Below are 25,344 nucleotides of genomic sequence, written 5' to 3' on the forward strand. Positions count from 1 at the left end.
TCCTTCCAACTGTAAGATCCCAATCCCTAATCTCTTTTGTAACATTTAAATACTAAAATTCCAACTATTAAATATAAATCACTAATGTTTAAAAGATTTTAATTTCCCTGTTTCCCATTATTCTTATTTCGTTTTTTTTTTTTTTTTTCATTTTTTTTAGGTTTCCTTTCTTAATTCCTACGTGAATGGTGACATATTGTCACAGTCAAGAAACAAGTGAGTAACAAAATGTTTTTATTTTGTTCATACTTTTATACCTTGTAGCACCACACATTAAGACCTATGTAATTGTCTGTGAGCACCCATTGAATTTATTTTAATCGTACTATCTGCGTATCATTTTGAGTGAAAAATGTTTTTAGGCTTCATCTGCCTGCTAGGCAGATTATATGTGTCAAATCAAAAAGGAACATAGCCCTACAGTAAATAAGGACACATACAGAAATCAGCGCATAGAGACATTGACCCTTTAAATTCTTTAACACTAACATCTTTTTCAACAGTTCTTCTTTGCTGAAGGGCTCAATCCATTTTTTAGAAATTTGTTTAAAAATAAGTGAAATATAAATCAATTATTCATCCATCCAAATCTCTAATTCTTCCAATCCTTAAATATTATTCCCTAATTCTTCTAAATCTTGTATCCCAAGTAATAGCTATTCTAAGAATTAAAAACATATCACTAAAAGTTTAAACACCACATTTTACCACCATTCAAAGTAATTCTTTAATTATTTTATAATTATATCATAAATTTAGAAGTATACATCTTAACCTTTAAGAATTTAAGATTAGACCAATAATGAATTTGTTTTGAACATACTGTCTGCAAATTGTTTAACAAGTCAAACATTATTTTGTAGACAGACAGATTTGTCTTTTGGACATGAAGGGGAGTTAAGCTCAACAGTGAGTACATTCATATACACATTAGTGTAACTACATATTCACGCATATATTTCTTTATCAAAAGATATACTTATTTTTTGAAAGAGACAGTTTTTTTAAAATAGTTAACAACTGTCAGCAAATATACTGCCTTAAAAATTTTAATCACCTTATTTACATTTAATATAAATACACTGAAGTTTTAAATTGTTCAGCATTGCCTGCACCTTCAGAGGATTTATGTTTACTTGGATTTTAAAATAATTGTTTATAACATTTAAAAAACGTTTTAAAAATCTATTTTATAAAAGAGAGGATATTGAATTAAAACTAAAACTATGTATGAGGAGCTACCAGTATTTGTGTCACGGGACCGAGTGGTCTGTACTGAACTGGACTCAGGCGCAGAAACCCAGAGCAGAGACAGCAGATGGTGTAACAATATTTTATTAGGCTTAAGTGCTAGAAACGTAGCAAGGACAAAAACAATAAGATGTGGAGTTTGACGTGGCGTGGCCTGGGAAACGTGGCTAGGGTGAGGGAATGGGGCCTGAGATGCAGAGTGGAGCTGAGCAGGGAACAGTCACACTGAAGAGAGAAGACAGTGGAGTTAGGGAGGTAGTGGAGGCAGCTCTGAAGTGGTAAGTTGTAAGCAGTGTTGGGACTAACGCGTTATTAAGTAACGCGTTACAGTAACTACGTTATTATTGTGGTAACGAGCACGGTAACTAGTTATTATGCCAAAATCAGGAACGCGTTAGTCGTTACTGGGATTTAGATAGGCTCGTTACTCGTTACTTCGTGTGGTGGCTATCGTGGAGCTTCCACAGATTCTGTAACATTAGCAAGTGGTGGAGGCCAGCAGGTGGATGAGGGAAAGGGGATGCAGAAGGAAAAGAGACCCGAGGCGGCCGCCGGTCCAAGTGTGAACTGAACTTCAGGTAAGAAGTTATGACCTGCAGTCTATCTGGGTCAGATATAAACCAAGTTTAGGTGGAGTTTATTTTCATTATTCTGACTTTTTCCGTACTGCGTACTAGCTAGCATGACGGAGTTTCTATACAGCTGGGTGGGTGCTATGAAGTTAATGATGTTGAACTTTATTTTGTTCATAAGTTATTAGAGTTGCCAATCGTCCCGTCTGGTTTTCAGAGAAAATATTACGCGTTTCTTATTGAGGTGAAAAGGAACACAGTTTGTCCCGTAATTCAGCTACAATGAAAAAGACACAAAGCTGGAGTTATTCTGTGTTTACTGCACAGCTGCCTCTTCTTTCATTCCCCCCCCCCCCCCCCCTTTCCCGTTTCTACTTCAATCATGAAAACTGATCAATGATCAGCTGATCGGCTCTCGTTTGTTTATCGACCACTTTGTGCCAGAAAGAGGAAACCAGTCACGTTAAACAACAGCAGCACGTTTAAGCTTGATCAGCTGTTGTTAGAATTTATTTAATATTAATTTCTAGTATCAGCTGATGTTTGCTGGAGCCACAGCTGCAAAAAAGCTGCTGGTCATGATATCGGTTTGGTTATCTGGTGAGAGAGAAACATGAAGATGAAATCAGGAGACGTCCTTACTGAATCATCAGAGCTGAACAGGTGATGGAGAAACAGGTTTACCTTTTTGGTAACATAAATGAGTTGAAGGGAAGTTATGAACTGTTTCTGAAAGACAGATAACTCCAGGATCCTTTTCTAAGTAGTAACACCTGGTAACTGTGCAGGTGCGGATCTAGCAAAGTTTTGCCAGGGGGGCAGGTAGGGCTTTAACAGGGAGAGGTGGGCACAAAGAAATACTTTTCTTTCTTATTCTCATTTAAAATGTCTCGCTTTTAAAAAATAATAATCTGAATCTTACAAAGGATTGATAGATTGATGCATATATACCATCAAAACAGTGTACATCACTGTCACAACAGCGTTTGTTTTCATTCAAAGGCTTTATGATTTTTCCTATAATGGTGGGCCAGTCTCTAGTCAAAATGCCCGGGCTGATTTTTTGTCCCAGTCCAGCCCTGTATGCAGCTCATCTGCAGTCTGGTGTTACCTACATCTTCCTATTCAGAAGGCAGAATTTCCGAGTTCTGAGTACAATCAAAGCACCACGACTGCAGTTTTTGTGTTGGATGTAAAAGGCACACATGATGCTGTGACGTAGGCTAGAATCATGGCAGCAGTCAATGACGGTCCAGGCGTGGGATTTCTCTCCTGGAAATAGGCACATTATCTTTTCCTTTCTATTGGTTGGTGGCACAGTGCACTTGTGGCAAGTAAGCAAGCTAGAAGACTGGCAAAGTTGTGGAAGCAACACATTAACAAGAGAATTCTGAGTAAAACCAAAGTTACTTTCCCTAGTAACTAGTTACTTTGAAAGTAACAAGTAACTTGAAGTAACTGAGTTACTTTTGATAGAAGTAACTAGTAATGTGACTAAGTTACTATTTTAAAGTAACTTACCCAACACTGGTTGTAAGTATAGCAATTCTTAGTTGCAGTAGGGGACACAGAGTGTTGAGAGGGGAGTGACGAGAATCCAGGGGAGCTTAGTGGCGTTGCAAGGCTGACCCGAGATCTGGGGTCTTCAGATGGAGTGTGATGGCAGGAGGGCAGGCAGGTGAGGCACAGAGTGATTTTCCAAGTGATTGCTTGGTATCATGAGTCCGGAGGTAGAGCGTGAGCCAAGGTGAATCCAGCAACTGCAGCACAAGAAAGTCTTGTTAACAAGATAATCACAGAGAGAACTTGAAGCATAAGGGCCTGTTACCAACATGGGTTGATGACGAACTGGCAGTGAATGAACATCAATGTGTGGCTTAAATCCCTCTGGCTTGATTGCCTGCAATTGGCTCCAGATGTGCGGGAGCTGGAGGAGGTGGCCCTGTCCAGGGGCGGATCCCAGGTAGGTTCAGGAGGCTTACGAAAATTCCAGCCACCCACCGCAGACCATGACAATTTGCTACACTACCAGCAAGGGAATTTTCTTTAGAATACGCATTCCTGACAGAAACACACCTAAATAAATGAATTAATCTCACCCCAACCATTCGTGGCAAATGGCCGTCCCTCCCCCGTCCTGCCAGATGTTTTGTCCTTTTAAAATAAGATTTTCCTTTCTCACTTCTCACAATTGCTCCAAGACAGTAGGAACAGTTACTGACCAAACTAAATTAAATAAATACAATATACTATACGGTTACTAAATATAACAGAATAGCTCTAATAGGTATAAATAGTTGTAATAATAAAAACCCCAATATACTGCACAAATTAAATATATATAGTTGACATTGAGGTAATGTAAAGGTGTAAAATTTCCCTTTCTGTGTAGAGCATGTGCAGATAATAAGGCTGTATAACTATGGCAGTGTGTACAGGGCTTTAGTTGGGGAAGTTGCACAGAGATATCGAAAGGCAGGAATTATTTCTTGTGTCGTTCAGTGGTGCATTTGTCAGCCTTTCACTGAGCGTACTCCTGTGACCAGCACGTCATGGAGTGGCTGGCATTGTCCAGCATTGTGCTTGTTTCGGACACCATGTGCCTTACCCAGACCAGCCTGAGGGACTCCGACTCCATCCTCACAACATTACTGGCCTTGTGAACCAGTTTATTGAGCCAGTTGGCATTTGCAACCCTCAACCTGCTGCCCCAGCATGCAACAGCAAAGAGGATGGTACTGGCCACAACAAACTCATCAACAAAATCCTCAGCCACCTCAAAAAATTACTTGGGCCCTCTAGAGTGCAGTAGTGTTTTCTACCCAATCCATGTTTTTTTCAATGTGTACTTATATTTACAGTGCTCCACCCTTTGGATAGAAACAGGGATCACAAGTTTCCTGGTCTTCAGTCAATTCTTTGGTCTTTCTTACATTGAACAGCAGAATCATCTGCAGGTATGTCTTTTCCGGGCCGGTGCACAATCTCTATGTCGTATCTCTGCAGCTGTAACAGCATGCGCTGCAGACGAGCAGGGGCTACAGAGATTGGCTTCTTCAGTATGTGCTCCAATGGCTTGTGGTCCGACTCGACGATGACTCTTCTGCCATATATGTAGGTGTGGAAACGCTTCTTTTTCGATCTGTGCATAGTTAACCACTGTTGGGGTCAGTGTCTTTGAAGAATATGCTATTGGGTGTCCGTCCTGCATCAACACAGCTCCCAAACCATACTTGGATGCATCTACCTGTAGGCGTAGCTCCTTGGTCATGTCGTAGTATGCCAGTATGGGGCCTGCTTCTCTGGTTATGAGATCCTTCATTTGCTGGAAGACTCTGTTGTGATTCTGATCCCAGACGAACTCCAAGTCTTGCTTGAGCAGCTGACGCAGCGGTACTTCTGATAGTCGTGGTGCGAATCTGGACAGGTAGTTTGCCATTCCAAGAATTGTCTCGAGCTCATTCTTATTGAATTGGGCGATCGTGGCTCAAGAGTTGGCAGTTCGTCTTGTAATCGGAAGGTTGCCGGTTCGAGCCCTGGCTCGGACAGTCTCAGTCGTTGTGTCCTTGGGCAAGACACTTCACCTACTGCCTACTGGTGTTGGCCAGAGGGGCCGATGGCGCGATATGGCAGCCTCGCCTCTGTCAGTCTGCCCCAGGGCAGCTGTGGCTACAGCTGTAGCTGCCTCCACCAGTGTGTGAATGTGAGAGTGAATGAATAGTGGAATTGTAAAGCGCTTTGAGGGGTCCCAAAAAGCGCTATATAAATGCAATCCATTATTATTATTATTATTATTCTCAGGAGGCGGCATGTCCTTGATGGCCTGTAGTTTCTTTGGGTCTGGCTGGATGCCCTCCCGGGTGAGTTTGTGTCCAAAGTAACTCACTTCTGTGGCACCTATGACACATTTCTCTGGATTGAGACCAGTGTTGGGAAGGTTACTTTTAAAATGTATTCCACTACAGATTACAGAATACATGCCCCAAAATGTATTCTGTAACGAATTCCGTTACGTTACTCAATGAGAGTAACGTATTCTGAATACTTTGGATTACTTAATATATTATCATGCTGTTTACAACTACATGAATGTACTATTGCTGTGATTTATTACTGTTACTGAAGGTTCGCGGCTCCGAACCGTAGTAAAGGGACCTCTGGCTAATACGGCGGGTTCTGTGTCGGGCTCGTAGCTGAAAACTAGCTTTACTTTGTTGTCTGGGTCAAGTTTGCTAGCGAGAGACAGAGAGAGGCGTTGAAAGGCTGCTCCAACAGAACTTATTGTTTTTGGAGGAAAACACGAACACGGTGTACAGTCGAGTCTTAATAGCTTACTTACAACTAGAGAGGGCACGATACCACTTTTTTATGTCCGATACCGATACCGATATCATACATTTGGATATCTGCCGATACCGATATGAATCCGATATAGTGTGTTTTTTAATCAACAAAAATGTTTTTTTAATATCTTGCTGCTTTTTGTATAAGTTCATACTCAAGTTAAAAAACAACAACAACACTTAAGCGATTCTGTTATACCTGTATGTTTAAAAAAAAACAAAAAAAAAACACACTGCACCCAAACTATTTCATAGCTCAGCAACACTGATCAATCTAATAAAGTTAAACCTGCACCATCCTTCCTATTCTGGTATTTTAAAGAGTACTTAGCAGAAATATTAAGCAACCTAACTAATAGGGTTGCAAACTCCCAGCAAAAGAAAATAGGGAACCACCCTCTTCCTCATGATGCTTAATCAATGTAATCAACTTTAATTTGATGCAGGGTGAAAAAAATTCACAGAAATAAATTATTTTTCAAGAATAATTAAATAGATTCAACATCTTTCTTCAACAGAATTGCAGAATTCACAGATGGTACTTTCCCAAAGGAAAAAGTACTACAGCTTACTAGGGTATATTAGACTTAACAGTTATTATATACAGTAATGGACTTCTATACATTTTACATCAGATTAAAACTTTGGGTGTAAGATTCATATAATTATTAAATAATTAAAAGCTAGATATTTTAAATGAGAATAAGAAAGAAAAGTATGTCTTTGTGCCCCTTTTCCCTGTTCATGCCCTATCGGCCCCCCTGGCTAAACTTTGCTAGATCCGCCCCTGCACAGTTACCAGCCGTCAGCTACGTAGAAAAAGATCCTGGTCTAGAAAGGAATATTAAAACAATTCTAACAACAGCTTATCAAGCTTAATAGTGCTGCTGTTGTTCAGCCGCTGGTTTCCTCTTTCTGGTGCAAAGTGGGCCAAAAACAAAGAAGAGAATTCTCCGGGGAATATGCCCTTGAATACATCAGCAAACTCCTCCATGACACTTGTGGTCTGTACTGACATGACCAGCTTGACTAGGTTTAGATCCAGGCATGGTCTCAACCAAGGGACAATCAGCACGGAGTGCAAACATTATGAACAATACAACAATTATGACCAGTGTTGTGGGTAAGTCTAAATAAAGTAGATAAAATGATATACTTACTTATACAGAGTCTTGGTAGTCCTACTGACACCCAAAGTATCAGAGTCAAAGTCAACTACAAATTAATCATATACATACATACGCTATCCAGCTGCTAACAAAACCCTAATCATGGCAGCACAGGCACAAGCTCTGAGACACGATCCATAGAGGCTGGGGTCTATCACACCAGACAAAACCCCATGTGAAGTCTGTGTAAAGATGCCCCTGAGACAATCCAGCACATAACAGCAGGGTGCAAGATGCTAGCAAGTAGGGCATACATGGAATACCATAACCAAGTGGCTGGAATAGTACACAGAAACATCTGTGCCAATATGCCCTGGAAGTCAAAATGGGAGACGCACACTAGGGTCGTGGAGAATGACTGAACTAAAATCTTGTGGGACTTCTAGATGCAGACAGAAAAAATGTTGATGGATAACCGACTGGACTACTACTGTTTTCTTTCTTCTGTGGAAATCACAGAAGAAGATGGCTGTAGTGTTAGACGTAGCATTTCCGAATGACAGCAACATCAGGAAGAAGGAACACAAGAAGCTTGAGAAATACAGAGGGCACAGTCCTAGGAACAGCTAAGATACTTTTGTATCTCAATCATCTTTTGTATGTATTATTTTAGGGTCTATCTTACAATATAAAGCACCTTGAGGTGACCGTTGTTGTGATTTGGCACGATATAAATAAAATTGACCTGAAATGAATTGAATACTGCACAGGGCCCTCAAGCTCCCGGGCCTCTTATAGCAGACCTGAGCTTGAAGGACAGACCGACTCACCCTTACGAGTGAGAGGGGAATTGTTGTTTTTTGGGTGGTTTTTTTTGCCAAATTACAAATGCAATATATGCTAAAAAGGAATTCTAGGTTCAAAATTGAACCTCATTTTATAATATAAGAAATACATTTAAACGAGTGATAATTCGCACTAACAACATCCCCAAAGGAAGATATGCAAATTATGTTAGTTAAGTTACATGTAAAATTCCAAACGGGTAATCCTCCATTCCAAGTTCAGATATACACTATTGGTAAGAAATCACATGATCAAAGCAGAGGGCATGATGGGTTGGAAGATCTGAATGCTAAGATCCCCGTAGGTTATATGCAGAGCTGTTAGTGTTTCAGTTGAAGATTGTGGAATTGCATAGAGGTAAGTTGGGATAAAATTCACTAAGTCCTTCCAACTGTAAGATCCCAATCCCTAATCTCTTTTGTGACATTTAAATACTAAAATTCCAACTATTAAATATAAATCACTAATGTTTAAAAGATTTTAATTTCCCTGTTTCCCATTATTCTTATTTCGTTTTTTTATATTTCCATCCTAATTCCTATTCGAATGGTGAAATATTGTCACAGTCAAGAAAGAAGTGAGTAATAAAATGTTTTTATTTTGTTCATACTTTTATACCTTGTAGCACCACACATTAAGACCTATGAAATTGTCTGTTAGCACCCATTGAATTTATTTTAATCGTACTATCTGCGTATCATTTTTTAGACTTCATCTGCCTGCTAGGCAGATTATTTTTGTCAAATAAAAAAGGAACATAGCCCTACAGTAAATAAGTACGCATACAGAAATCAGCACATAGAGACATTGACCCTTGAAATTCTTTAAGAACACATATCTGTGATGCTTCCAAATCTTAAAAAACCGTCCATTTAAAAGGGAGTTCTTCCTTCCCACTGCCATCAAAATGCCACCAAACTCCTGATTCCAATTCAAAGTGGTAGGCTTTTTATATATATCAAGGTTTACTTATATTTCTCTTCTTATTTTTCAAGTATTGGGACGTATACTCCTAAATTTGAAGACTTGTGGGCAAAAAATTAATTAGGCTGTTCTGATGTGTATTCTTCTCTACAGGAAAAATGCCACGTCAGATGACAGAATGCCCAATATGCTCTGTTCCATATGTTGCAGTTGGGCAGCATTTAAAAAAATACCACCATGTTGTAAACAAAGAAGAATTTCATTTACTGCTAAATTACTGCTCTACAGTGTAAGTCACTGTCATACAGTATATGACAAAAAAATGCAACAATTTAAAGTGGTAGTTGTAGTTACATTTGTCAAACTGGATGTGATATGCAGTTACAGGGGCAGGCTGGACTGTCCAGTATGTAAAGCTAAAAGCTGTATAAGACTGGACAAGCACTTGGAAAATGTCCACTGTGAGATTGAGGTTAGTGTTTTGTATAGCTTACATTTTATTGTTAAATTAGAATGCATTCTTATGTGACATGTTTCACTAACTTTCTCAAACATTGCTGTTCTATTGTTTATACCCTTTCAGAAATCAGATCAGAAGAAAGTAATGAGGACAGCGAAACGATTGGCTAATCTGAAAGCCCTCAAAGCTCTCAGACGTTCAAATCCACAGCCTCCAATGGTGACCTCACTGGACATAGAGCAGCTGACTGAAAGCAGTGATCAAGAGGAGCGAAGTGATAGCAGTGATAGCAGTGAAGAATCTGCAGAGATTAGAGAAGAAAGCTCAGTCCATTCCCCTGTCAATCAGTCAGATGATGCTCAAGTCCAACATCAGACTTGCAAAAACTGCAAAGAACTGCATTTGAAACTACAACAACTGAAAAGTAAACTGAAAAGACTGAAATCCACTAAGGATAAACTGGGCCTCAAACCCCTCAACCCCCCAAAGCGCCAGAAATTTGAAAGACATAAACCTGACCCAACAGCCCGGCTTCCTAAATTTGGTATGAATTATTTAGCAAAAGTGTTTTTTGTTGTGTAGTGTAATGTGAATTTGGATAACTGGTTGTTCTATTTATTATTGTAGGCTCTATCTTAAAGTATAAAGTGCCTTGAGGCAAATGTTGTTGTGACTTGAATGGAATTTAATTGAATTCTATCGAGGAAGTTAAATCCTGCTAATTAGCAATATCTTGCTAATATCATTGTCAACCAATTCAATTAGAAGAATGTTTTCTGTACATCATCAGTTTGTCATGACACTTCTAATTGCTATGTTGTTACTACACTTTATTTTAAACAGAGAAAGTCCTGAATGCTTGGTTTCAGCACATTTGTGGAACAAGTAAAAGGGACGTTGAAAATGCCAAACAACGGGTCCATCATGTCCGTGCCTGGGCATATTTCATGTCTCACAATCAAGTCCCTGCAATGACGTTTGCATTTATGGACAACAGAGAAAGACTGACTGAGTACATTTTTACAAATATCTGTGATATTTTAGTCCAGTAATCTCAATAATACTAAAGTGATTACTGATTTGTGTTTGTTTGTGCCTTTTTTAGATGGACAACTTATCTGAATAAACATGCCGTGACAACCAAAAGGATTCGGATTGGAAATGTGAGGGCGTTCTTGAAATTTCTGATTGATGCACAACTGCCAGAGGTCAGAGCCTCCCGTAAGGATTTAAAGGGGACTTTATTTGCACTTCAGTCGGAGATGAAGAAGAGCAGAAGGGAGTTACAAACCCACAGGCAAGACATCCGGATCAAAAAATCACGTAAGATCCAACTTTACTACTTATTCATCACTGTCGTTACCTAGCATGTGTAATAAATACATCTGTATATAAATGTCATAATGTCATTACTGTGATTTAGTGAGGAAGGAGGACTCAAAATGTTATAATCTAAAGTATAAATTGTATACAAGTATATATTTTCTCTGCTGTATATACACAGTGGCATGCAAAAGTTTGTGCAGCCCTGATAATTTTCATGGTTTTTCTTTATGAATCATTGGTTGCTCGGATCAGCAATTTCACTTCAACATATCATATAGCGGACAAACAATGATATTTCAGAAGTACCACTGTATACAATGTACAAAATAGAAAGTAAACAGAAACTAGGAAATGCAGAGTTGTTAGGCTTCATTTTCTAGTTTCTGTTTACTTTCTTTTTATCTACTTTCTACATGGGAAAACAGTCTGTCACCACAAGGAAACAGAGGCACACCATGGATACTTATTTGTATACAAAGGTCAGGAGGAAGGAAAGAAAGCAGGGGGAACCTACCACAGATGTAGACAACAAAATTGTCTACATCTGTGGTAGGTTGAAAGTGAGGGGTAAAAGTTCAACTAAACAACAGAAAATTGGCACCAAAAACAGGAGACGTGACCAGCAACTAACCAGTGGGAACACATAACTAAACATACAAATGCAGAAAGAAAAAACATAAAATATCTAAACAATAAGCAAACTAGTAATCAAATTAAAGATACCTAATGATAAAATGAACTATACAGTCAAAAAACACAAAGACTAAAATGGTCAAGGAAATGAGACTATCAAAATTTAGGATATTGATATTTCCTTTTTTAACATGAATGTGTTATATTCAGTACTAAGCTTGGTAAACATGGAAAGTTTAGGAAGTAGGATAAATAAATTGAAAGGGTTAGTATTCTGGATTGGAAAGTAAGATTTAAGTTCAAAATGGCAATCCAATTCATTTTCATATACTGTGAGCACTGATTGCCAGTTCTTCTTTCTTACAAAATAATTTTTTGAAAAAAATTAGGTCTAAACTACAACCTGTTTTATATTTACATCATTGCGTGCAGCATGAATGAGCATGACTGGAGCTACAGGAACATAAAAACATTCTGTGTCTTTTAGAAATGCTTGTAGATCCTGTCCACATCACTGATTTTCTCAAGAAGGCCACCACACACATCCCTGAAGCACTTGGTAAGTGTTTAGTTCATTTCTCCATAAGGACAACTCTAATAACCCCAATAATATCTCTGCTAATGAGAATTCTTTTATAATATTTACTTACCAGCTGTAATCTGTATGTATATATAGTTCAGAATCTCAGATTTACAGAAATATATGACAGAACTTTTTGCTTTCAATTATAACAGACTGCTCATTTATAATCACTTGTTGGACTTTTGATTTTTGTTCAAATATATAATACATATACAAACAGTAGCATTTGTGATGTTTATATAGGATTATATTAGGGGGAGTATATAGCAATATAAGGGATATGCTCAACTATCCCTTGTGTCTTACCGTGCAACCTCTATGTTACTTAATAGTCGAGCTTGAGAAAAATCCCACAACTGAGAACCTAGACTGGTTCTATGGTCTTCTGGCTGGATTTGTCATCTGCACAACTGGACACAGAAGAGCCGTCATATCAAATATGACAGTTGAGGAAGTTGGCACTGCTGAAGCGGATGGTGATGGCCGGCGGATAATCAGAGTAAAGTCATTAAGAAATGATTTCTCTCCCTGATTAAAGATGTTTTCTTACCAGCGACATCAATGACTGTGTGCAATGTAATTTAGTTGCTGATTCTTTTACAGGTAAAAGAGCACAAGACCAAAGAAACATTTGGCCATGCACTTGTTCCCCTAACGAAAGACGAATACATATGGTTTCACCGCTTTGTGTACCACCGCCACAGATACCCTGGTGGATCATCACAGTTGATTTTTGCCAACACCAATGGAGGGCCTTATTCTAAGATGCTGACATCATTTCAAGATGCATGGAGGAAGTTTGGTATCCCAGGAAAACCAACCTTCTCTATGATTAGGAGCAGCATCAGCACTTTTGTGAGTAGTTTCCACTTTATGGTGATTCAGTGTTTTTACCTTCCTATCCTCTTAGAGGGATGATATAAAACAGTCACCCTTCCTGGTTCTACTCCCAGTGTTTTAATGTTGGAAGGACATTTCTTTTTCTTTATATTGTCTTCTGTTGTACTTCTTTTTGTGGTTCTGTCCTTAGCTCTGCAAATCTTGAAAATTTCAAATGTTAGTGCAATTAATAACATTATTTAATGTTTACATTTGTAGAGTGGGAGATTCTTGGGAACCCAAAGCAAGGTACAAGTCCACCGGATGATGTGCCATTCTGATGCAACTGCAGCAAGGTTTTATGAGGCAGATTTAAACTTGGACGAAGCCTTCAAGTGCCGCAACAATGCTGCAAAGGCACTTGCTGTGAACAATAGAACCAGAGACTCTGAGGAATCTACAACCTCAGAAGACAATAAAGATGTGTTGCAGAGAAGATATGCTGGACCGAAGAAAAGAAAGTCTAGTCAAAATGCCACAAGAGAAGAAATTGTGAAAAAGAAGACCAAACAGCACGCAAACACCATTGACACAGACAGCAGCAAAGATGAAAGTAACAATGAAGTCAGGAAAATCATTGACCCGGCAGCAGGAAACACATCTGGAAAACACCCACATAAACAGAGTGGCAGGGCAAGAGCAAAAGTGAGGGTACAAGAAGACACAACAGGTGATGAAGATATGTCAGAGATGGTGACTACAGAGAGTAGTGAAGGTGAAGATTATGATGATAACTGTGAACACATTGACCTTACAGCAGCAGGTACATTGGGAACCACCAAAGGTAAAGATAATGCTAAAGGAAAAGGAAAAGCCACAAAGGACACAGGACATTTCTATAGTCGTACTCAATTTCTTAAAAACAAGAATAAATGTTGGGAATCTCCTAAAATTATGTCAGAAAGAATTGCAATCCAAACACAAATACAAAAAGTTGTTAGACCAAAGGAAGCAACTGAGGGTGTGAACCAAACACAGACAGAGACAATAGATGAAGACAATGAAGCCTTGAGGCCAGAAAGTTTGAGTGAAAATGAAAGCAGTATGCAAACAGTAACTACAGATAATGAAGAAGACAAAGCTGAAGATGAAAATGGTCCCTTGTTGAACACAACTGACATAGACCAAGAAGTTTCCAGTGGACTAGTGAGAAAAACTCCAAAAAAAATAAAAGGAATGAGCACAGAGGACATAGGCAGAGATAAACATGGACCACAGACAAAGACAACAACCGAGGGAAAATGCAATTTGAGATCAGAAGGAACAACAGAGGAAGGAATGACAACACAGACAGAGACTACAGATAAAGACAAAGCACTGAGAACAGAGGACAAAGACATAAAGGAACAGGGACCACAGATGGAGACCATGGGTAAAGAAAAAAACGATTTGAGAGCAGGAGTTACAACAGAGGAAGGAATGACAACACAGACAGAGACTACAGAAAAACAGAAAGGATTGAGCACAAATGACATAGCTGAAGATGAAAATGGGCAACACACAGTGACTACAGATAAAGACAAAGCACTGAGAACAGAGGACACAGACATAAAGGAACAGGGACCACAGATGGAGACCATGGGTAAAGAAAAAAATGATTTGAGAGCAGAAGGAACAACTGAAAACAAAGACACAGTTAGAGTAAAAGAAGATGGCCCTGGGACTAGCTATGAGTCTCCAGTGGCACACCCAAAAAAGAGGAAAAGGTCTCTAATGAAGAAAAGCTCTTTGGCGAAGTGTGATGAAAGCAAAGAAACAAAGCAAAAGGGCAACAAGCAAGAAAGAAAAAGACCAAAGAGCCTGACTGCAAGACAGTTGTTAAGTCCAAAGATGCTCAGAAGTCACAAGACTAAAGAGGCACCTAAAGATACCAACAAAAGACAAAAAGTCATACAAAGACTCAGAGAAGTTACAAGAAAAAATAAGAAAAAGAACAAAGGATTGAGCACAATTGACATAGCTGAAGATGAAAATGGGCAACATACAGCGACTACAGATAAAGACAAAGCACTCAGCACAGAGGACACAGACATAAAGGAACAGGGACCACAGATGGAGACCATGGGTAAAGAAAAAAATGATTTGAGAGCAGAAGGAACAACAGAAGAAGGAATGAGAACAGAGATAGAAACTACAGATAAAGACAAAGCACTGAGAACAGAGGACAAAGACATAAAGGAACAGGGACCACAGATGGAGACCATGGGTAAAGAAAAAAATGATTTGAGAGCAGAAGGAACAACAGAGGAAGGAATGAGAACAGAGATAGAAACTACAGACAAAGACAAAGCACTGAGAACAGAGGACAAAGACATAAAGGAACAGGGACCACAGATGGAGACCATGGGTAAAGAAAAAAATGATTTGAGAGCAGAAGGAACAACAGAGGAAGGAATGAGAACAGAGATAGAAACTACAGACAAAGACAAAGCACTGAGAACAGAGGACAAAGACATAAAGGAACAGGGACCACAGATGGAGACCATGGGTAAAGAAAAAAATGATTTGAGAGCAGAAGGAACAACAGAGGAAGGAATGAGAACAGAGATAGAAACTACAGACAAAGACAAAGCACTGAGAACAGAGGACAAAGACATAAAGGAACAGGGACCACAGATGGAGACCATGGGTAAAGAAAAAAATGATTTGAGATCAGAAGGAACAACAGAGGAAGGAATGAGAACAGAGATAGAAACTACAGACAAAGCACTGAGAACAGAGGACAAAGACATAAAGGAACAGGGACCACAGATGGAGACCATGGGTAAAGAAAAAAATGATTTGAGAGCAGAAGGAACAACTGAAAACAAAGACACAGTTAGAGTAAAAGAAGATGGCCCTGGGACTAGCTATGAGTCTCCAGTGGCACACCCAAAAAAGAGGAAAAGGTCTCTAATGAAGAAAAGCTCTTTGGCGAAGTGTGATGAAAGAAAAGAAACAAAGCAAAAGGGCAACAAGCAAGAAAGAAAAAGACCAAAGAGCCTGACTGCAAGACAGTTGTTAAGTCCAAAGATGCTCAGAAGTCACAAGACTAAAGAGGCACCTAAAGATACCAACAAAAGACAAAAAGTCATACAAAGACTCAGGGAAGTTACAAGAAAAAATAAGGAAAAGAACAAAGGATTGAGCACAATTGACATAGCTGAAGATGAAAATGGGCAACATACAACGACTACAGATAAAGACAAAGCACTCAGCACAGAGGACACAGACATAAAGGAACAGGGACCACAGATGGAGACCACGGTTAAAGAAAAAAACGATTTGAGATCAGGAGATACAACAGAGGAAGGAATGAGAACACAATGACAACACAAGGAGGTCATGTCCAGAGTGAGAATGTGAATGTTAGATCCTGTTGATCTCAGAGTTCTTTGGTTTCAATTTTTGAATTATACTAAATTTTCAAGACCTTTGTGATCATGTGAGTTGTTTTGTTACTGATTTTACACAGTCGCTCTGTTTTTTTTTGTTTTTGTTCTTACATTTTACTCACTTTGATCATGCAAGTTTTTTTGTTAAGTTTAAGTATTGTTTTTATTTTTTTACCTCTAAAATAATAGTTGTTTAAAAAAAGACAAATATTGACATACATACGTTGTTTATAACAAATGCCAAATGGAGAAAAATAAAATCAATAAAGATTTTTCTGTTCAATTTGAAAATGATGTGTCTTTGTTCTACAATCATTAGTCATGGATTTCATTTCCAAGCTGTAATTCCAAATAACTCACATTTTATATAGGCATGATATGCAGATGTCATTAATAACATTAGCTGAATTAACACAAATAAAAGTCCTCACAAATTATACCTGATTACAATTAACAACATTGTGATGTGTTCAATGGTAAGCCCAATTACAGTTTCTTCTATCTAAATAACTAATTATTCAGTTTTTTTCAATCCAGTTTTGGCAATGGAATGTCTAATATTTTCATTTTTTTCCCCCATCCCATTTCCTAAATCAACCCATAGAAAAGAAATCTTAATCAATTATTGAAAGATATTAAGGTAATTTTTTTTTACTTTTTTCTGTATGCAGTGTGTTTTTAGAAATTGATCCCCCCCCCAAAAAAAAAAACAAAAAACAAAAAACAAAAACCAAAACAAAACAAAACAAAAACAACAGAAAAAGAACATCGACCATAGCAGGTGTGTTTTATTGTTTATTCTTTATGCGTTTGACTTCTCAGATTTATTGGTTTTAACTGATGCTGTAGATATTAAAAATTATTTGTGCTCCAATTAGTGGAAATGCAAATGTGAAGTGTTGTTCACAATAAATCTGTGAAGGTTCTCAGTAATTCAGGTCATCCTAGTTTAGGTCATCGTAGACCCCCTGGGGGTCACTCCTTTAGGACTTAAATCTGGGATTCTCCACCATTTCAAGACTCAAGAAGTTTATTGTCATTTCGTATGGTGTTACCCAGCCTGAAACGAAATACTGTTTCTCACCAGCCTCTACAGTGCAATAAGCAATAAGTTTGACCTTAGAACTGAAGAAGCTTCTTGGTAGAGAGGTGAAACATCAGCAAGCAACTTAATGAAATCCAGGCGCTTTTCCTTCCAAGCTCCTTAGAAAGCTCACAATGAAGCACCCTTTGGTCAACTCCAGAGCCAACAAGCTGAACATCCTGTAGAAGAACATTGTAGGTAAGAGCAGTTTCTCTTCTTAATACACTGATACTTTACACATTATAATAAATCCAATCATGTTTACATTTTATTCGTAGAAATGGATAACTTTCAGGTGCAGACGTGGATGTTTGGGCAAATTGTTCATATAGATAATCCTCATTGCTGTTTTTGCGATCATTGCACTCTACGTGATTATTTTGCTCCTGCTGTATTTCAACAACTTCTCACGGCTAGCGGAGTGAGCTGTGTAGAGGAATAACTGAGGACCCAAAAGGCGAAAACAGAAAGTCCATGAGAAACGCAGGAGCTCAGGGAACAGTTCACTGATGGTTCAAGGGTTGACCCGTAGGCCATGAGCACAATAGTCCAAAAAGGTTCAGCTCAGGATGCCCACTGTGTGAAAAGCTGGTCCGGAGGCCGGCCGTGCAGAAGGCAATGGCAGTAATGACCTCGTTTCAGGAGTTGCCCTCAACAGCAATGAAATCCAGCCAGAGGCCATGTTGAGGTGCTTGACAGGGATCAAACAGCAGTGTAGCAACCACAGGACCAGAAGAGGCTGGATTGGAAGACAGTGTCGCAACCACTGGACCAGACAAGGCTGGACCAGACGAGGTGGCGTAGCAGGCGAGGGCGATGGCTGGAGTGGTTCCTGAGACCTTCCAGCGGATGCAGAAGACAGCTGAGGTTATCCCTCGGACTCTCCAGCGGAGGCAGATGACTGGATGGGACCCTCCGACCCTCCAGCGGAGACAGACGCAGACCCAGTAAGTACAGGGACCTAAGGCAGACAAAGAGAGGAACCAGCAGTTGCAGGGACCTCTGGCAGATACAGAGCAGAACCAGCTGGTGCAGGGACCTCTGGCAAGCACAGAACAGAACCGGTAGCCTCTGGTATTGCTTACGCTGGCTGGAGCTGAGCAGCAAATTGGTTTGGCTCAGGTAGCAACAGCGGGATGGAGTCCTCAGGGAGCTGAAAGTGTTCACCAACAAACCCAGCAGAGGACGGAGGTGGAAGGTGAAGTAGTTGGCGCTGGTGTCTTAACCTCCAGGGGTCCAGAGTCGGCTGGTGGTTGGCACTCAGCCTCTGGGGAGGCCCTGGAGGGAGTTACTGTCTCTAACATGGCCAGCTTTGGAGAACCATTAAATGTTTTTATGAAGTGTTTTCCCTGCTTAAGATGAGTAGTTGAAGATGACGGCTGAACCAATGAGTGGCTGAGCTAAAGGCGACTGAGCACGTAACTGAGCTAGGGGCGACTGAGTGATGGACTGAACAGGAAGTTGAACTAAAGGCTTAGCTGCAGACTGGACTGATGACAAAAGACATGGCTGAGGTGCAGGCCCTGCTAATGGCTGAGCTAGCGGCAATACAGGAAACTTGGCTAGCAGCAACACAGGAGACTGAACTAAGGGCAACTGAGCTGAGCGTGACTGAACTGAGGGTGACTAAACAGGAGACTGAGCTAATGACTGAAGTAATTGTTGAGGTGAAAATGGAGCTGGTGGTAGAGTTGATGACCAAACTGCTGGCCGGGCAGCTAACAGAGCTTCAGGCCGGGCCAGGCTGCACATCCTCCACCAAGCTGACCAGGTGAGCGGTGAACGGGGTGAAGGCGAATGTTGTGGAGGATGTCCAGTCCGAGGGATGGCAAACGGGAGGGAGGCATAGCTGATCCTAATAAACGGGGAAGCAAAACTCAAAAATTTGACATAGGACACAGACTTTCAAAGTAAAAAAGGAAACATAACAGACATGGACTTGACTAGGGGATAAAGCTGACAAGTGGGACAAAAACTAGGGCTGGGTATCATCTATTTGATTCTGATTCACAATGTCCAAATCGATCGATTCGATTTAAATTTTTGCCTCAGACAGTCAGAAATATTAAAATTCTGATCACGTATCAGTACATTTCCATATTTTTATATCTATAAAAGAAAGCTGACACTTGCAAGACTTTATCAAAGGTGTAAGCATCACAGCAGATGCCTTTGTGTTAAAGTCACTGAGAATAAAACATAGAAAAACATGAAGGCGATTTTCCTGGCCTGGGATTTTATAGCAGATGACCTTAAAATATTCTGCAGTAGATCACAAATGAAAGAAAACAATTAATCAACATATAAACATGATGCTGCTGAAGTGAAATAGATCAAAGTTACAGAGGTGTTATTAGAGACAAAACCAAGCATTTTGCAATTTTGCACAATTTTAAAAAGTTTAAATTTGTTCAGTAGCTGATTGAACAGCAGAAATTAGGCTCTCTTTTCGGAAGTAAGTAAAAGGGAAAGAAAAACAGCTTCTGACAGCGTTGTAAACAATGGCAAGCAAGTTAATAATGCAGAAAACTGAGATTTTTCGACGGGAAACTGTTTTTGAAGTACACACAGAGAGAGAGAGAGAGAGATAGATAGCTCTGCATGAAGTGTGATTTTTATTGTGGTGAAAGCAAAGCAGCAAAAATAAGATGAAATTTATGATGATGTTTATGTGAAGTAAAATTTGAAGCTTAGTTTGGATCTTCTTTTGCTGCTGGTTCAGTCAATATTGTTTGGAGAGATACAACCTGCAGCTTCAGAATCTATCACAAAAAGGGCGTAAACACAAAGCGCTGACCCACTGAAACATCAGAATCAGTGAACTGTCGGCTTTCAGCTCCGAGTGCTTCCGTGTCGTCGGGTGAGAAAGGAGACATCTCACTGATTCTGATCCGTCGGGGGCATGTGTGCAGAATCCGTGTACCTGCTCTAATTCACTGTTTTAGCTGTTTGGTGGTTGTTGAAATTTTGAGAGGTTTAACCTTAGATTATATTTAAAAATTGATTCAAGATTTTAATAAATCGATACAACATTATCTAAGCTAGAATCTATTTTAATCGATAAATCGATAATCAAAATCCTCCCCTAACAGCAATCATGGAACACAGAAAAAGACATCTAAGTGGTTGATGATTGAGCATGTGTATGACAAAAGAATTTTCCTTGAGATAAATTAAGTTCTTAATTAATGACTAACCTCGTATTGTGGATGGATTTTCTCAGTTGTTCTCCTGACTGAAGTTTGGTCCATTTACAGCATCCTGCCATGCGATTGCATTTGTTCCTTACCATCGGGAACCGTCATGTTAACTTTTATCGAGTGGAAAAAAAGATGGATGCCTGGATGTTAAACTTAATTATTACACCTGGTAGAGCAGCAACGCTGATCATTTTATTAAAGATTAAAGAATTTAGACAATTTTTGTGATTCCACAGTAATCGTTTGACTTTGGGACCTGCAGCATAGTTTGGGTCCAGCCTTAAAGACTGGATTCTGTTGTAATTATTTAATTTAATAATACATTCCAAGAACTGTTACCCTAAACAATGATTGCAAACTAGATCGTCTGATTGGCTGAAAAACCTGTTTCGTCATTAACTAGGGTGGGAGGAGCAATGATGTCAGAGTGTGATGAGAGTACAGCAAACTGGCAACGATTTATTTTATGGTAAGTCAATACAAATCCCTATTTTTTCATTTTTTATTACCCCAATCCCTCGTCCTCCCAATTATGTAATAAAAATAGCTAAACTTCCATAAATTTCATCCTTGTCACTAGACACTCCAGAATTATAATATAAATGACTAATGCTTTGAACATTGTGCTGATGTCCCCTGTATGACTGAGAAACATGCCACTCTATGTGCACCAAACATCTGAACTTAATTTAATGTATTTGTTTATATTTTATGTATTTGATTATATTTTATGTGTTTTTAAAAATAATTTCAACACGGGGGTCAATTGGATTCATTTTTATAGGTGGTTCAGTAAGTAGTAAAATTCTCTGATCCTGATTAATAATATATTTTATTATTACCGCTAATAATAATAATAATAATAATAATAATAATAATAGTAACATAGATAACACCTTTGTTTATGTGGACATTTGTACAGCACTTTATTTAATAGCACAGAATCAAAGTTTATTGATTTCATTTACAAGGTATAATTTCAAATTAAAAGATTCCTAATGGTAGCTGTGCAAATCTTATTGTATTAGTTACACATAAAATTTCTAATGGCTATTCCTATTTTCCAAGATCCAGTATCCTATAAAAGACAGCAGAATTCATTTGTCTAAATGCCTGAACAATCATTGTGAGCACAACAGCCAACTTTGGAGGAGTGGCGGTGGAAACAGGCTTGAATTAAGAGTCCATGTTGTTACCTTTTAGCAGAAGATGGAGAAGAGGGGTTTATTTGAATGCTGGTTCAATCAGAATTCCATCAATCCAAATGAATAACTTTTTAATTTTGTTCCCTTGATCTTTCGATACAGAACTACATTACATGAACCACATTTAATCTGACTGTTAATTTTTGCATGTATTGCTTTACAACATAGCACCACATCCCCTAAACCAGGTGGCTTCTTCACAAGAACAAGACAATGGAAAAAGAGGAGAATACTTCGGATCCCAGGGTCCGAGTGTATGCCTTGCATGTGAGAGGAAGATGGCGTTTTGAAATATTGGATGCAGTAAACAATGCACTGGAGTTACTGGAACAAAATGGAATTAGTGAGGTTGTTGCAGTTCTTCAGGGGTCTCAGTCTCAGAGCAATGATGTGCCAGCCACTGTAAGTTCCTGTAGTAACACAAAAAGTCATTAACAGTTGAAAAGTCTTTTCTTTAACTGTTAGTGTTAATCACCTACCTTATCTCCACATCGCATTGATCAGATGGAGATGCCTATCCCCTTGGTCTTTCACTGACATCAGTACCATCAGATTTTTTTTATTAAATTGCTACATACCTTTAGATGTTCAATAGCCAGATAGGAAATTAGCCACACTCTAAGTATAAGTATAAATTATAAATTATAAAAAACTATGCTATGTTCCTGCAATTGTTTCTTTCTTAACCTCCTATGACCCGAACTCTTCCATGGCATGCATTTTTAATTTCTCTTTGATATTTGGGCTGATTGGGACCTCATGAATGTAAAAACAAAAAATTACCAGATTTTTGTTTCTAAGAAAAATGAGAGCCACATATGAGGATATTCATTTAAAATTTTGATAGAACAGTGGCAGTATAATGTCCTCGTAAGTGGATATCAGGCCCTTGTAGAGCAAAATTTAGTATTTTGGTCTAAATAACCCAAACTGTGATGTCCACATATTTGGACGCCAGAACCTAGGAGGTTAAGATTGATGCAGCTGATAAAGAGCCTCAGTCCAGCAATTATGATGTGCCCACCAATGTAAGTTATACAGAAACACGGCTATAAAGAAATGAAATATCAAATGAAAGTTACTGCAACAAATACTAAGAATCTCCTCTCTTCATTTATCTTTGCAGGCAGATGGTGTTGCTGATGGGAAAGGAAAATGACTGCCAATAAAGACACACAAACATAGCTACACACACACAAGCATGCATGCACCTGCACACATATGTTCATATACAACAATGTTCAGATAAAGTTCAATAAAGTTCTTGTTGTTCAATGGCAAAATCCTGTGTTTTCTTTCTCACACTGATGGAGGATGGGAAAAGTCAACACTCATGGTATTTAGAAAGAATATAATGCAAAGATTTGCAGCTGAATCATAACGTAAGGAGCAGCATTGTAATGTACTCCTTCTTATATAATATTATTTTAGACCTACTGACTACTCGAAGGACTTCAAATGCAAACTAAGAGTGTGAACAGACTCCTCCAACACACCCACTCTGATGCTGCTATTGATCACCTATGTGCAATATCTCAGTCTTTCCATGTTCCGTACAATATTTTTGGCTCATATGCAATATTTTGGTCTTATTGGGATCACCATCCCCACCTCAAATGACCATAGCCCCTCCTCCCTTATTTTATTTATTAGATTTTGCCCTTGTATACAGCCCCATGTTTCTGTTTCAATGTCTCCTACGCATGCACCATGTATATTACGCATATCCCATGTATATAGTTCACTCACACATATATGTATACATATATATTTATTTTTATTAATTTTTTCCCCTCATTGTATATTGTTTTCCCTTCTTTCATTTTGTACCTTGTGGTCCAGGTACCCAATTTTGCTGTGAAAGTAACGGCACAATGACCATAAACACTCTCTAAGTCTAAGAAATTAAAAATCCCATTTTAACTGTAAATTAAAATCCTTATTTAAAACAAGTTTATTAATTTCTTTGACAAGGTGTAATTTCGAATTAAAATTATACTAAACTAGTAAGATTCACAAAACAGATTAATTGAATGTTATTAATCATAATTACAGAAAAGACTCCAAGTGAATCATCTTCAATTCCAAGTACTAGTTCCTTGTAATATAGGCAAAATTAATCATGTGATTGGCGTAAGGTCTGTGTAGTCATGAGTTTGGGGGGGAGGTCAGTGATGTCAGAGTGTGGTAAGAATACAGCAGACTGGAAAAGATTTGTTTCAAGGTAAGTCCAATCAAAATCACTAATGCTTTCATTTTTTTATGATAATAATAATAATAATAATAATAATAATAATGGATTGCATTTATACAGCGCTTTTCAGGAACCTGAAAGCGCTTTACAATTCCACTATTCATTCACTCTCACATTCACACACTGGTGGAGGCAGCTACAGTTGTAGCCACAGCTGCCCTGGGGCAGACTGACAGAAGCGAGGCTGCCAATATCGCGCCATCGGCCCTTCTGGCCAACACCAGTAGGCGGTAGGTGAAGTGTCTTGCCCAAGGACACAATGACCAAGACTGTCCGAGCCGGGGCTCGAATCGGCAACCTTCCAATTACAAGACAAACTACCAACTCTTGAGGTTCGATTGCATCAAAATCCCTCGTCCTTCCAATTATAGAACACAAACAGATAATCCTTTTATCATTTTTATTCCAGTCCCTAGACATTCCAATTATACATTCTAAATCACTGATGCCTCCAATATGGATTGTCTGATTTGCTAATAGACAATGGTGTTAGAGGGTGATGTCAGCAGAGGACATAGAAGTGTGACTAGGTAACTGATTAGTATAATGGCCATTCTTTCTATCCAAATGACTAATTCTCCTGGCTTTTAAAAAAAATCCTAATCGATACAGCTTCAAATTTTAGAAACCAAATCAATAATTCTTCCATTTTTTCACTCTAAGTCCTAGATCTTCCACGTTTAGTATAGAAATTACTAATCCTTCAAAGAAACTAATGATAATTTCATCTGTATGCATCTTCCTTTGAAAATTGGTTTCTTTGTTCTTATTCCTACTTTGAGAATGTCAGGTATGTGCAAGTGTGTCTGATCAACATCTGTTTGATATCTCAGATTCAGTGGTCTGAACTAAAATGTCATTTGTTCTTCATGCAGTAGAAATACAGCTGCAGAGTGTTGCTCAAAATGAAGCAATCTTTGGTCAGCTTCAGAGCCCACAAGATGAGTATTCTACAGGATAGTGCAGTGTTTTCTCTTCTTAATCCACCATTTTTTCCATAATATATAAAATGGACCTGGTGTATGATTCTCATCACTGCTGCTGCAATCGCTTTAGTCTTTGTGGTGGTCTTGCTCCTGCTCCATTTCAAGAAATGCATATAATTACAAGTAAACACACACACACAATTAAAATGAAGTTTAATAACGTTTTTTTTTTCTTTAACAGTGTTATTGGGCTGTGTCTTCATTATGATGGGATTCAAACTGAGTATCTTGGAAGAAAATTATAGGTGAATCAAAATATGATTAGAATGACAATAATACTTTATTCATCCCTAAGGAATTTATGTTCACAATTGC

At 38.7% G+C, this 25,344-nt stretch overlaps 1 protein-coding gene and 1 long non-coding RNA gene across 2 annotated transcripts; both read left to right on the forward strand.

Annotated features, from left to right (window-relative positions):
- The first annotated feature begins 185 nt into the window (after positions 1–185).
- Positions 186–17,569, forward strand: LOC148103668 (uncharacterized). Its single transcript, XM_087838176.1, has 11 exons — positions 186–216; positions 9,199–9,334; positions 9,427–9,517; positions 9,629–10,049; positions 10,349–10,517; positions 10,611–10,828; positions 11,952–12,023; positions 12,380–12,546; positions 12,651–12,902; positions 13,146–15,074; positions 17,501–17,569. The coding sequence occupies exons 1-11, from the start codon at positions 186–188 to the stop codon at positions 17,567–17,569; spliced, it is 3,555 nt and encodes a 1,184-aa protein (XP_087694302.1).
- Positions 17,570–21,018: 3,449 nt separating this feature from the next.
- Positions 21,019–23,028, forward strand: LOC148103669 (uncharacterized). Its single transcript, XR_015716952.1, has 3 exons — positions 21,019–21,053; positions 21,958–22,817; positions 22,916–23,028. It is a non-coding gene; the product is annotated as an uncharacterized LOC148103669 (long non-coding RNA).
- The last annotated feature ends 2,316 nt before the right edge of the window (positions 23,029–25,344 follow it).

This window comes from Neolamprologus brichardi, chromosome 3 (assembly GCF_056152115.1).
Source record: "Neolamprologus brichardi isolate AB-2024 chromosome 3, ASM5615211v1, whole genome shotgun sequence".
Taxonomy (NCBI): Eukaryota; Metazoa; Chordata; class Actinopteri; order Cichliformes; family Cichlidae; genus Neolamprologus; species Neolamprologus brichardi.

Coding starts and splice junctions, on each gene's coding strand:
- LOC148103668 (XM_087838176.1), top strand. CDS start 186: ATGGTGACATATTGTCACAGTCAAGAAACAA. Junction 10,050..10,348: donor AGCCCGGCTTCCTAAATTTG/GTATGAATTATT, acceptor TATTTTAAACAG/AGAAAGTCCTGAATGCTTGG. Junction 12,903..13,145: donor GGAGCAGCATCAGCACTTTT/GTGAGTAGTTTC, acceptor TTACATTTGTAG/AGTGGGAGATTCTTGGGAAC.